The following is a 14456-nucleotide window of genomic DNA, read 5'->3' on the forward strand; positions in this document are numbered from 1 at the left end:
GTGGGAAAATCTAGAACTAGTGGGTGGCACGGAGGTTAGCATTGCTGTCTCACAGCGCTAGAGACCCATGTTCAGTTCCAGCCTTGGGTGTCTGCTTGTGTGGAGTTTGCACTTTCTCCCCATGTCTTTGTGAGTTTCCTCTGGATGCTCTGGTTTCCTCCCACAGTCCAGAGATGTGCGGATTAGGTGGATTGGCCATGATAAATTGACCCTTAGTGTCAGGGATGTGCAGGTTAGGTTACGGGATTACGGGCATAGGGCAGGGTGGATCGGTGCCGACTCGATGGGCTAAATGGCCTCCTTCTGCACTGTAGGGATTCTATGATTCTATGAACTAGGGGTCACTATTTAAAAATAAGCTGTTTCCATTTAAGATAGAAATAAGGGGAAATATTTTCTCTCAGAGGGGCGTGAGTCTTTGGAGCTCTCTTTCTCAAAAACTCTCTTTCTGGAAGCAGAATCTCGGAATATCTTTAAGGCAGAGGTAGATAGGTTCTTGATAAGCAAGGTTACCAGATGTAGGCCGGAATCTGGAGTTGAGGTTACAATTAGATCAGCCATGACCTTATTGAAGGGTGGAGCAGGCTCAAACGGCTGGGTGGCCTACTCCTGTTCCTGATTTGTGTGTATGTTTGCATGTTCTGTATCTCATTCACATACATTTCAAATCCTATCTAAACTAAATCTTGATGATAAGTTAGGTCAGAGGTTCAAGCCTCAACATTGGTCACCTCATTTATCTATGCAGCTGGATCATCATAACTTAAAGAAAAAAAAAAGTGGAACTGAATGACATATCTTTTTTGTTGCCAGAATTGGCATTGAAAGGTTTCCTGCAATTTGTTGTGCTTTGAATTCACTGGTATCTGGGGCATGATGAAAATGAGAATTGGCCAATAGTAATCTTGGGGAAGGTCCAAAACGTAATAACTGGATGACTTTTAAATCAGTTTTGTTAGCATAAACGATCAAACCGACATTAGTGACAGGTAGGCTGGAGGAATGTTCAGAGTTAAGAGGGATATTTAATAGTAACAGAAGTCTCAATTAACGAGGTTGAAGTGCAAGATTAAAGACTTTTAATGTTGCGGACTTGAGTATTGGAAGTAAGGTAATGGAATTAAGGGCATAGCCATGTATCAGCATTTTAGAAAAATTACCATAAGCAAGAGGTGAATAAACTGCAAAAATACTTTTATCTGTTGTCAAATGCAACAGCCAGTTTGCACTAGCAACATAACACAAAAAGCAATGAGATTAATGACAATTTAATTTGTTTTGGTGATTTTAGCGAATGTTGAATATTGGACAGGGCGATAGAGAATTCTCTGCTTTCCTTTGAAGAGTGCCAACACATTGAACTTTGGCTCAACCTTTTGTACAAGGGGTAGCTTCTGAAACAATGCAGTACTCATTCAATACTTCATGAGGGCGCCAACCCAGATTATGACCTCCAAGTCTGGAAAATGGTTTGCAGAGATAGACCTATCAAATTAGCCAAGGGATGGTCTCAACGTAGAGGACCATAATGTCGGGAATGCTGATGGCAAAAATAGATTTGGGAAACAAATCCCTGATAGTGCAACTTCCATTGCACCTCCCTTTATCATGAGGCTGGCCTGCACATTGCCTGTGAAGATCGCTCTCACATGGTGTTACCCATTTTACCAGGTTATCAAAACATTTCTAATTTTGGTTGGTGTGTGATGGTGCAACCTTATCAAAAGGTCTACTGACTCCGCCACACCCTACCCCTCCTCTGCCCCCAGGAGGATGGAAGGTGACAGCCTGCACTAATATTTTGTGATTCGAATTCTAATTCAAGCAATTTTCTTTGTTGTTATTTGTATTAAAACACACTGTAAGCAAAGACCACACTTACCAACAAGAACTATAGTGGCCTCCGTGTTTTCTGGGAGTTTATCCATTATTTCTGAGTGGTGCTTCTTCCGATGATGTTCCTGCGTCACAATCACAAACATTACACTTTACTTTGAGGAAAACCTTTTTCCAATTTTCTTGCAACAGAAAAAACCCGGAAAGAAATTTTCATACGTGGGATCATTTCGGGGTTGTATACATCAGCACTATAACTGTGACATCCAATAGTATACAATAACTTCCTTTTTTTAAAAAAATGTTTTTATTGCAATTTGCAGTCAAAAACAGGACTTTGCAGACAAAGAACAATACAGGAACAGCAATAAAAATGACAACACATGAGCCCCACATTGTCACCGTGCTTGTGACTGAGGTCCCAGTACTATCTTACATTATTTACAATAGTGCTCGTTCATGCAGTTTTTTTGGAGGGTTCCTACTGGGACTCTTACCGCTTAGCAGCAGGAGTTACACCCAACTTTGCCCACATATTTACATACTTGCTGGGATCCTTCCCCTCGCTTGCAGATTGGCTTTTTTTCTCTTGTGGAGGGAAGTCCCATTCCCCCATGAGTTTTCGAGGGAGGGTGGTCAATCCATTTTCCCGGTTCGGCCCATGTGGGAGGGGTTTGTGTCCCCTCCTGTTGGTGACCCTCCTCACTGTTCCTTCTCTGCTATTTACGAGCTCCCTTTCATCCAGGAGGTGTTTCCTGCCCTGCCTTTCTACCCTCCCTTCCCTGTACTCCCCTGCCATTGTGCTATCCCCTCCAAGTCTGCCCTTGGCTTTACCCCTTCTCTGCAAGCCCGGACACCCCCTCTTTTTGCCCTTTGTTTCCCCTGAATTTGTGTCTACCCGTCCTTCTGCCAGGCCTTCTAGGAGGTGTGCCGTGGCCTCCTCCTTCACTGCACTCCCGTACACCTCGCTAGTGTAGCAGCTCCCCTACTAGCCAGGTTCCCCTATTTAACCCCTGTCTGCCTCTTCCCCTCCTGCCCCAGCTTTCTCCGCGCCTTTGCCTGTGTTTGTCCCTACCCCTCTCGTCTTTTTGCAGCCCACGTTCTGGCCATTGTGCTTGACGCTTCCTCCGGGGCGTCAAAGTAATGTTCCTTAAACTGGTATGTAACCCATAGCTTGGCAGGGTAGAACATGCCAAACTGCGCCCCACCTTTGTACTGGGGGGATTTGGAACTGTTGAATTGGGCCTGATGCCTTGCCAGGTCTGTCTCAATGTCTTGATCCAAGCGGATGGAATGTCTTTCCCATTTGCACCCTCTGACGCTCTTCGCCACCTCCTGGCAGCCACCGAAACAGCAAAGGAAGCTGCAACAGCCACCTCAGGATCTACCCTTTGTCCTCGTACTTGTGAAGTCTGACAATTATCGCCCACGGTGGCTCCCCTGCTTCCGGCTGCTGCAAAAGCGACCTGTGGGCACAGTCTACCTCCAGCGGCTTGGCAAAGCCCTCCTCGCTGACCAGCTTCCCGTGCATCGCTGCTATGTACTCCATAGGGTTCCACCCCTCCGTTCTTTCCGGTAGCCCCACAATTCTCAAATTTGGTTGACGCGATCTGTTCTCCTGGTCGTCGACATTATCGTTTAGTCCCTTCTGGGTTCTGATCAGCCTCACCACCTCAGCCTCGAGTGCCGCGATCTGGTCCCCTTGGTCCGTGGTGGCCTTCCTGAGGACTCTTACCGTTGGCTCTTGGGCCTCTAACCTCCGCCCCACATTGGCCATTGCCTCCCTCATGGGGGCTGTTGCAGCTTCCTTTGCCGTTTCGGCGGCTACCAGGAGGTCTCTTCTCATCGTCTCCCTGTGTCTCTGGAGGTTGGAGGTGATGAAGCCCGGAAGCTTGTCCATCAGTGCTGGGAACTCTGTGGGGTTGGCCCTCCATAGTTTTGTGCCACCCATGTGGCTGCTGGCTCCGAGGCTGAGGTTTCTCTCCCCTCGTCTTTCCTGGCTTGTCGGCTGGGCGGCTGACTTTTTCCCATCTTGATTGGCAGTGCAGTTGCCGGGGGTTAGACTGGAGCATTTTAGGGACTTTTGGTGCCCGTTTGCTGGGATTAAAAGACTATAGTTGAAGATTTTACCCGAGCTAGCTTATGTGCGACGACTCAGCTCATGGCAGCCACTGGAAGTCAGCAAACGGTAACTTCCTGATTACACAAACACAATAATGAGCATCAGCACGGTGATTGTCGAGACTACTTATGATAATCGCATGGTCACAACACAGTACCCATCTTTGGTAATGCATATTTGTTCAGCAATACGTGTATAAGACAGTGTACATCAGCATAGTTATCATATAAATATCCTTCCAAAATGAATAGCAGATCAGGCACTAAGCTAATTGAAAATCAATGTACAAACTGTTCTGCCAAAGAAGCCATTTCACTTGTAAATGTGCTTACTCTTGAGAGAGACTTTGCCATAGCAACCCAGGAGGCAGGCAAATATTGTGTTTATGTCTGTTTCCATGGCTAGTTTTTCCTGGAACAGGTAATGAGAGGCTATAGCTTGAGGGGCACCAATCTGTTTCAAGCATGGCCAACCAGGAGACTCTTCCCCTCTTACTACCTGCCATAGGCATATTGGAAGGGTTTACAGGTTGATAATCAATCTCTGGCCACACAATGAATGTACACCTTCCATGGCCATCGGTCTGGAAGTGAAATTCAATCCTGGAGCTTCTGGTTTAGAGGCAGGGGCACTACCACATTAGGTCACAAGACTTCCTATGGGGTGGCATGTTGGCACTGTGATTAGCATAGCTGCCTCACAGTGCCAGGGACCGGGTTAGATTCCAGGCTTAGGTGACTGTGTGGGGTTTGCACGTTCTCCCCATGTCTGCGTGTGTTTCCTCCAGGTGCTCTGGTTTCTTCCCACAGTCCAAAGTGTGCAGGTTAGATGGACTGACCATGCTAAATTGCCCCTTAGTGTCCAAAGATGTGTAGGTTAGGTTACAGGGTTGTGGGGATAGGGGGTGCAGTGGGTCGAGGTAGGGTGCTCTTTCAGTGCAGATTAGATGGGCCAGATGGCCTCCTTCTGCACTGTAGGCATTCTATGATTCATTGCTGATAACACAACATGGCTTACTTTTTCCAAGGAGCAGCAATCATTGTTAGATTGCTGCTCCGATCAAACTCTTGCCCGCCTCGATGCTGCTCCACAATTCATACTGGGTCTTCCGAACTCAGCTTTACTAGAAACGTGAAGCATCGAGTCCCTCTGTGAGCTCTGTCACAGTGCTGTTAGAGTTTGAGGAAGACAGGACACTCCCCCTTTCTTTGTCAGGAAGAGATCAGCCATGATCTGATTGAATGGTGAATCAGGCTCGAAGGGCTGAATTGCCCTGCTCCTAATTCCTATGCTACTATGTTCCTGTGTCACTAGCTGTTGTATGTTCCTTTTAAAGTCCCGGTATAAATGTTAGTGAATTAGTGTCGATAAATGGATGAATGTGTGTATGGGTAGGGTGGCAGGGTGGGTGAGCTAAGTGGGTAGGGTGGATGTGGTGGTAAGTGGGTGAGGTGTTAGGTGGGTAAGTAGATGGGAGTTGTGGGGTAGTGGGTTCGAGAGGGGTAGTCAGGTGGGGGCTAGTCAGGTCAGATTAGGGGAGTAGACGGATTGCTGGTCAGGTGGGCAAAGGTAGCTGTCGGGTTAGTTGGGGCATCGGTGGGTAGTCAAAAGGACAGGGACATGTGGGTGGTATTGGGAGTTGGGGGGTAGTAGGGTCTGGTCAGGTCCTGTGATAGGAGTTAAGTGGTCAGTGGTGATTGTGTTTGATGGGTTGTCAGGGTGTAGTGGGGGTATTTGGGGGTGGGGAGGGGAGGCCGTCTGGAGGTACATTGGGAAGTGGGGACAGTCAGGATAGTAGTTGGGGGGCCAGTGAGAGTGATTGCTCGGGTCAGTTGTTTAGTTCCCCAGGAGTTAATCTAGTTTTTTCTGTCTAATGTTTCCTGGGTAACTATTCAGGTAAGTAAATCAGAATTGTGCATGTCTGCAGCTTTAACTCAGAGTCGGAAACATTGACAGAGGGTGCCGGGGAGCAGGGTCATCGCCCATCAGAAATTGAAACTTCCCGAACAACTCCCATGGTGATCAGTGCATAAGGGCTTCCGCAGGGCTCCAACATGTATCCTGGGTCATACATATGGGCTGAAATTTTGCGTCCCATTAGCCCCATTTTTCAGCGCAGCGTTCCCCCGCTGGCAGCAGGATCCTCCATTCCGGCAGCCGGCCAGTGAGGTTTCCCAGAGTTGCCATCCCACGCCACGCAGGGGTGGGTGCATTGCCGGAAAAGCGGGAAATCCTGCCAACAAAGAATTCCTCTGACGGTGTCTGACAATCCATAGACTGTAAGATTTGAGCCAATGTGACTAAAATGCAAATCACTTGTTGATAGAAAGCATTCAAATTTTGCACTAACGGAATACAATTAAAATTGGGAATGTCCACTAATGGCAACATTTACTATAGTGCCATGAAATCCTACTTGGACCAGACATATAGATAGCTTGAAGATACCTTCCCATTTGAAATCAAACTTTGTTCCCACACTTTTGGCATTTACAAGTATGGGCTTCTGTTCACTTCCACGTGTATTTTTCAAGCCCCAAAGTATATTCACAGAAAGAATAGTTAAAAATCATTGACAACACCAGCCATTTTTCAGAGGCAAGCTACACACAGACATTCCCAAAATATATGAATGGAGTAACCTTATGCTATCCCATCACAGCCCTTAATTTCATTTTAAACTGAATTGTCATGACCACAAGCTATTCAAGATTGATTGGCATTACTTTTGCTTTTGTTCTATGTGTTACAGTACACTCACCTTGAGTCATCCTATTCCATTGAAGTCTGAAATGCTGAATGGAATTAGCATTCAACAGAAAACTTTCCTTCAGACCATATCTGAGATCTAGAACCAAGTTGCGAGATGGTTTATGGCAAAAAGCAAAGAAATGATAGAGAGTTTTGTCTTTATCAATGTGTCGTAGAATTTTGGAGGCGGAGCGAACCTCATGGTCACCACATCTCTTTGTTAAACCCCCTTACATAAGCACTCAGTTTAAGTGGGTATTGATGATTAAACCCAGTACTTGGTGTTGAGAAGGCTTCAGGATCACATGCATGGTTATGAAATATTGGAACTACGTTAGTCCTCGGTAGTAGATATAGTTATCCAATGACAGAACCAAGTAGCATTCTAGGGCAGGGTTGATGATTTTAGCCAGCCTCGCCTCATTCGTGGAACTCTGAAGGATAGTCCTGCCATTGGGATTTGGGAGCCTTTCTCCAACGGACAAGTTATGGGAAACTTATAAGGTTCGGTCAAGCATATTTTGGTGAACCTGCAGCTAATCTGAAGTCTTAAATTTTAAAAATTAATTTGTGGGCATCACTAGCTGGACAGTGTTTATTGCCCACCCCTAATCACCCTTGAATGGCTTCTGAGTCAGCCACTTTGGACCCTAAAGGTCACATGCCCTAATGGGGCACCAGATGGGTATTTAATGACAATGGTTTAGTCCCAGATATTTATTGAATTCAAATTTCATCATGTGCAGTAGTGGAATTCAACCGGTATGCCAAGAGCATTACCCTGGGTCTCTGGATTGATAATCCAGCAACAAAACCATAACACCACCACCTCCCCTTTTGCAATTCTATGACTAAAAATTTTTTTAATATGAATTTAAAGTGCGCAATTTTCTTTTCCCCAATTAAGGAGAACTTAGCAAGGCCAATCCACCTACCGTGGGTTGGGGGGTGAGATCCATGCAGACACGGGGAGAATGTGCAAACTCCACACAGACAGTGACCCAGAGGCAGGATCGATCCTGGGTCGCCGGTGCTGTGAGGCAGCAGTGCTAACCACTTTGCCACCCTGTCGCCCCATCGATGACTTAACTTGACTTGTTGAACTTAGGTAAGTGGAGAGTGTTCTTGCAGGGTGGAAAGCGGATAACTTGCTGACAAAGAGAAGCCATATCAAGTTGATGTTCTTAGCGATCTGATTTGGAGGCCATTCCCGCTGATTGATTTCTGTGCATGTTGATGATCAAAACCAAGCTGCTCGATGAGCTTTATATTTCTTTAAGACCCTGTGAGGGATGGCAAAGCTGGGAATTGAAATATTTTTCAACTTCTGGTGCACAAGTGGCAAAATGAGACACTCAGGCTAGTTCTAGCATCATTTTGTTGCATTTCCAGATCAAATATAAAATATAAAATGCATGAGCAGCAATTTATTGTTTTCTCTACACTACTCCATCAAACCTTCCCAATTGGGCCATTCCACTGAACCCAGGTGGAGACGACCCAATTTCATTTTGCCCATACCTCTAAGAATGAAAGAACATTTTAATTTGAGGGACTTGGTTGGAATTTGGTCCCTATTTCTCTGTTGAATGTTTGTGGGTGAGTGGGCCTAGCAGGGTGCTCTTTGGTTGGTGTGGACTCGATGGGCCGAATGGTCTCCTTCTGCACTGAATCTATTGGTCTATTCATTTCTCCATTGTCAAATAACTCTTAATGTTAATTATTGACTAATGCTTGTGACAACATCCCCCCCACCCCCCATTTCAATTAATATAATACTTTTTGCTTTTTTTTCTCAATTAGATCATCTGAAATTAACTCCCGGGGTAGGTAGTGACCATTTCTAATGCATCTATTGATGTGTTGACTTGCCTCCTTCTTAAAGTGATGGAGCTGAATTTCAACATCTTGGTCAGGCATAAAGTGTTGAGTACCATCATCTTCATCCAAATGGTGTCTGTGATAATAAAACATTCAAATTGTTCAATGTATATTTATATAGAGCAATGAACGCATGGCAAGAACACCTGGCAATCACATGTATTTTCCAAAGTATGAGGATGGATGGTATTTTAGAAATATTTTGGGAGAATATTGTGTTATTCTGTAAAGAGGTCTGTGTGTGCGTAAATGGTTTAATTAAGCTGGAGAAAGGTTAATGGAGACAGCTTGTCTCCATTCACGGCTTGGGTCACTGTCCGTGCAGAGTCTGCACGTTCTCCCCGTGTGTGCGTGGGTTTCCTCCCACAGTCCAAAGATGTGCTGATTAGGTGGATTGGCCATGCTAAATTGCCCTTAGTGTCCAAAATTGACCTTAGTGTTGGGTGGGGTTACTGGATTATGGGGGTAGGGTGGATTTGCGGGTTTGGGCAGGGTGCTCTTTCCAAGAGCCGGTGCAGACTCGATGGGCCGAATGGCCTCCTTCTGCACTGCAAATGCTATGAAACTATAATTGAGAGATGAAGGGGGTTGAATTGCTCAATGCGTAAATTTTGGAATGAAATTATGGTAAGTGAATTTATAAGTAAATTAGTAGAATTTAGAAGTTTGCATTAGGAGATAGATATAGACCTAGTTTTTTACCGTTAAATTTCAAATGGGGGTAAAAGGCTTTTACAATGTGCAAAGATTTCTTAAGTAAATATGGAGGGTTATTGTATTTTATTTGAACTTAAATGGGAGGCAATAGGAAAAAAGTGAAAGACTTGTATATTTTGGAAAGTTAAGTTCAAAGGGTGCTGAGGGCAATGGAATTTAAGATGAAAAGGAAAAGGGATACCTAGTGAAAGATGTTGAGCTGATTTCTGTTGGCTGGGTGAGAAAGACCTATTGGGACCAACTCTCTACTAGGAGAAGAAGCAAAATTTGAATCAACGATCTAGTCAAGCCAGAACAGTCTTGGGTTTCAGAAAGCAGTAGGCTTTTTGAAGTTTCTTAGCTTTCTACACCAGAGTGGAAGTAAGGCTGTGAGATCATGTGGTATATCTTTACTACAGCGACAGCACTTCTACCTTGGGTAATATTATTGGATTTTTTGAGTTAAACACCTATGAGGGAGTGTTGCCTGAAAGGTATTTACATATGGGTCTAACCAAGTAATTTTTGGGGGAGATGTTTTGTAAGACTGTTTTAACTGTGTAACTGTAATATTGTATGCTTAAGTTTTCGTTTGTTCTTGTTAATAAATCTTTCAATTTTTTAAATCCCAAAATTGGGACTGGAATTCTAAGCTGCTGAGATCAATAGGTGTCTTCTCAATTTCAGAATACAAATAAAAGAGTTATGGTCTGTAAGTCAAGTTTCTCTTTGTGATTTGACTTGCTCAGCAATTAAGATCTGCTATGGTCAAACAAAAGCTATTTCTCATTGTTTGCTATTAAAAATCATAGGATTACAGATTATAGAATGGGCAGCACGGTAGCACAAGTGAGTAGCACTGTAGCTTCACAGCGCCAGGGTCCCAGGTTCGATTCCCCGCTGGTCACTGAGGGCGCAATTCTTCGCAACCACGATGGGTGGGAGAATAGCGGGAGGGCCGCTCCCGCACCTCCCGCTATTCTCCCAACCCCCCCCCCCCCAAAATGGCGTGTCCGGTTTTGCGACACGCCGCTCGGAGAAACGCGGGCCGTCATTTTTCACGGCGGCCCGCGATTCTCCGGCCCGCATGGCCCGAGCAGCCTGCCGTTCCCGACCTGTTCACGATGGCGGCAACCACATCTGGTCGCTGCCATCGTGAACATGGCGCGGCAGGTAAGTGTGGGGCCTGTGGGGTGCGGATTGGGGATCGAGCACCACGACCATGCTCGGGAGGGGACGGGCCCGCGATCGGTGCCCACCGATCATCGGGCCGGCATCTCAAGGGGACGCACTCTTTCCCCTCCGCCGCCCCCCAAGATCAAGCCGCCAAGTCTTGCGGGGCGGCTGAGGGGAAAGACGGCAACCGCGCATGCGCGGGTTTGAGCTGTCCAACCCACGCATGCGCGGATGACGTCATTAGGCGCCGCTACGGCGTCATTCTTGGCGCGCCGGGCTTTGAAGCCAGGGACAAGGCCCGGTGGCCGAGTTTCCCGGTACGGCCCTCCTATCCCCCCGGGGAGGGGAGTATAGGGGACCGGGAGAGGCTTCCGATGCCGTCGTGAACCTCTCCGGGTTTCACAACGCACCTTGCGGAGAATTCTGCCCCTGGACTTCATTAAATAGCTCAATAAATTTAGCCGAACACAATCTGGCTTTAACAAATCTGCACCGTCTTTAATTTATTAGCCCTAATTTGTCCAACATTTGCTCTTCTTTCAGATTGGGAATGCTTTCATTGCCAGCATTAGAATTCCACTAACCTCTGGCAAGAATCTCAAGACTCTGAACACTAATTGTCTCTGCTATTCTGTCTCTCACTTCCCTCCCCTGTCTCCTCAGAATGCGATTCAATATAAACAATCCATGTACCAAACAATTCAGCAGTGAAAGATGCAACAGCACAGGCGTGATCTAAAGGCCATGTTGCCCATGAATGGGGGCATGGTGCGGCCAGTAGATGTTGGGAGATCCCTCTTCAGGCAGCTACCCGGCTCGCCAGGCCTCGCAAGTTCTAACGGGATCTCGTGAGACGTTGTGATCTGAATCCCACCCATTGTGGGCCGGATCAGTACTTGGAAAATCTGCATATTAGAGTGAGACAGCTAGTTCAGAACTGGTCCCCACAAATGGGGACCAGACGGACCAGCACTCGGGGGAATCTTCCAGGGTTTCCAAGGACCCAAGGTGGTTGCTTTCTGGAAAGTGTGGCACCCTGTCATTGCCAGTGCCATCTGGGCACCTTGGCACTGCCAGACTAGTTCTGTCAGCCTGTACCCTGGCACTGCCAAGGTGCCCAGGTGGCACTGGCATGGAGGGTGCCAGGCTGGCAGTGCCAGATTTCGGGCCTGGGTTGACCTGCCCATGTGAGGTAGGGTGCAGGTGGGGACTTATAGGTGAGTTGGGGCTTTGGGGGATCCAGGGGTCGCATTGGGATTGAGATATTGGGAAGCCATTTAAAAATGGGGTCCCGATCTCCTCCTGCAGTGAGGGGTTCCAATGAGCGGAGCTCCTCAGTGCAGGAAACGGGACTAAGTGCGGACTCAGCGGGACATTTCCCACTGAGGCCCTGGATTGCAACAAAGTCCCTTTAGATAGCGTGGTGTAGTGCAGGGAAATATCCAGCGAAATGGGCTCGACAAGGGACTCTGTTGCCATTTGGTTAGATCGTGCCCAACATTTTGGTAAACTTAATTTACAAGTGGCACTTCCAATTTACTTACACCTTCCACGGAATGATGTATAACAAATTTGGAGACAAGTTTGAAAAGGTCTACCAGATATGAGCCAAAGGGCCTTTACCAGAGATGCATTGGAGATATAGGGCAGCACGGTAGCATGGTGGTTAGCATAAATGCTTCACAGCTCCAGGGTCCCAGGTTCGATTCCCGGCTGGGTCACTGTCTGTGTGGAGTCTGCACGTCCTCCCCATGTGTGCGTGGGTTTCCTCCGGGTGCTCCGGTTTCCTCCCACAGTCCAAAGACGTGCGGGTTAGGTGGATTGGCCATGCTAAATTGCCCGTAGTGTCCTAAAATGTAAGGTTAAGGGGGGGTTGTTGGGTTACGGGTATAGGGTGGATACGTGGGTTTGAGTGGGGTGATCATTGCTCGGCACAACATCGAGGGCCGAAGGGCCTGTTCTGTGCTGTACTGTTCTATGTTCTATGTTCTATATAGAGCCAGAAATACCAGAGGATGTTGCTAAAATGAATTTACATTGTGTAATGAAGATATAATACTTACAGCTTTTTCATAGATGTAATTGTATTCAGGCCAATAAAAAGTTAATTCAAAACAGCAAATATATTAAATGCATAAAATGTTATTTTGTGGCCCCTTAATGGCACACAATCAGAAATATGATGGAACAATGGAATGTCAGATCTTCCTGCTCTGATACATTTTTGGCCAACCAGCTGGTGGGGAGTGTGGGTTTTAATGGATTGAGAGAGGCGTTATCAGAAGGGGGGATGGAGTTACTGGTCAGACTGGTGTTGGGGGGGCAAGTTGTTAAGGCTCATTAAGAAACTGCATTTTCAAGTGTTGCTTCAGCATGCTGGAGCATCAAGACAATGTTATGCTGTGGGAGACAAAAGTTTAATTGTGTACCCCGCTGAGCTAAAGATCTCAGCTACACTGTAGTGGGGGATTGTAGTTGTGGTGGGGGCGGGGGGGGGGGGGGGGGGGGGGGGGGGTGAGTGGCAGAATACAGCCAAACACTAGTCCAAGGGTGGTGGGCGGGAAATCATGTCACAAATTATCAAAATTGATACATCTACCATATATATATAATCATATATTTTATTGCGTATAATCATATATATTATCACACATTATCATATATCTTATCACAAATCTATCATATTTGAAAAAACGTTTCTTGCAAATAACTCAGGCACAGCAGTATACTGATGTATTTATAAAGTAATGAGGAGATCTAGCTCAAACAGTACAGTTCCTTAGCTTTAACGTATTTACTTAGGCCGTCAAAACCATTACCTAACAGTTAAGCGAGCTTAAAAGAAACTTTTTCTCCATTGCAGCAAGTACTCTGCCTTCACAATATTGGATCCTTCAGTAATTTCCACAATGAACCTGCAGGTAGCTGCAGGAATCTATTCCTGTGATTGAAAAGATGACAGGACACATGGTCAGTTTACCTGTGTTTCTGCAGCAAGATATTCAGTACACTGATTTTATTTTCTGCCCTGATCTGATCATTGGCTAGCATCTTTTCGACTATATGAACACTAATGCCAGGAAATGTGCTTTCCTTCAGGTCGAGTAGGATGGCACCTGTTGGAGAAAACAAAAACAGCTTTTAACTGGCTTTTGAAAACATCGCATAAGTACTCTAAAAATATATCAGTTTTGCAATATTAGTATTGAACAAGGGGATTACATTAGCTGTACAATCTCTGAACTTCTATAGTTCTGAAGGATTGAAAGATAGGCGCGGCACTCACCTTTACTGATGCCGTTTCTGAGTTCCAGGAGACTCCTGAAGGTGAGAGAGGGGACACATGGTTTACCCCAGCGGCCTGTATCCTTGTCCAGATCCTCTTCATACTTTATCCATCGTCCAGCTTCTTGCCAATAATGATGATTCTCTTTGTCCATCATCAGCTCATTCAGTTCAACAAATACCTGTGATAGGACGCAGCAACAAGGGTTGAAGTGACTGTAGAATGTCCAACTTCATCAACTCTTTTCTGAAATCACATTGATCTCATGAATGCACCCAGACTCTCGTGGATATACCAATCCCCATCAGTTTCAGGTTTGCTCTCATAATGTTATTGAAAATATTCCAAATACCTCAAGGTGATTAGGTGATTTAATAATTTGCCTATTATTAAGAATTTGGAAACTTGACAATTTTGAAGTAGAGATAATAACGATCGCGACCCTTAAACTATGAATTTTCATGGGTGGTAATGAGGAGAGCGTTTTTGAATCGTCTTGACTAATCTCTTAATGAGTATCAATGGGTTACAATATGGGAAGACAAAATAATCGATGCAATTTAACATTAAAATACACAGATTGCAAAAACAAGACTGCCCAGAACTGAATCATAGCAGAGGTGTTGCCGAACAATATTTTTAAATTATGTAATGACAGCCTAAAAATGATGCTGAGGAGTCAACAAAGAGGAAGATAATGGCTGAAAT

The 14456-nt window shown here is 45.7% G+C and overlaps 1 protein-coding gene across 3 annotated transcripts in view; it reads right to left on the reverse strand.

Annotated features, from left to right (window-relative positions):
* LOC119954086 (anion exchange protein 2-like) overlaps positions 1-14456 on the reverse strand; it is a 99225-nt gene that overhangs the window by 45101 nt on the left and 39668 nt on the right. For all 3 annotated transcript variants that reach the window (XM_038778958.1, XM_038778959.1, XM_038778960.1), the window contains 4 exons: positions 13749-13929; positions 13443-13578; positions 8582-8666; positions 1883-1961 (listed from right to left, as the gene is read on the reverse strand). In XM_038778958.1, coding sequence (XP_038634886.1) covers positions 1883-1961; positions 8582-8666; positions 13443-13578; positions 13749-13929 — 481 coding nt within the window. The remainder of the gene's footprint in view (positions 1-1882; positions 1962-8581; positions 8667-13442; positions 13579-13748; positions 13930-14456) is intronic.

The sequence above is a fragment of the Scyliorhinus canicula genome, chromosome 19, assembly GCF_902713615.1.
Source record: "Scyliorhinus canicula chromosome 19, sScyCan1.1, whole genome shotgun sequence".
Classification (NCBI taxonomy): domain Eukaryota; kingdom Metazoa; phylum Chordata; class Chondrichthyes; order Carcharhiniformes; family Scyliorhinidae; genus Scyliorhinus; species Scyliorhinus canicula.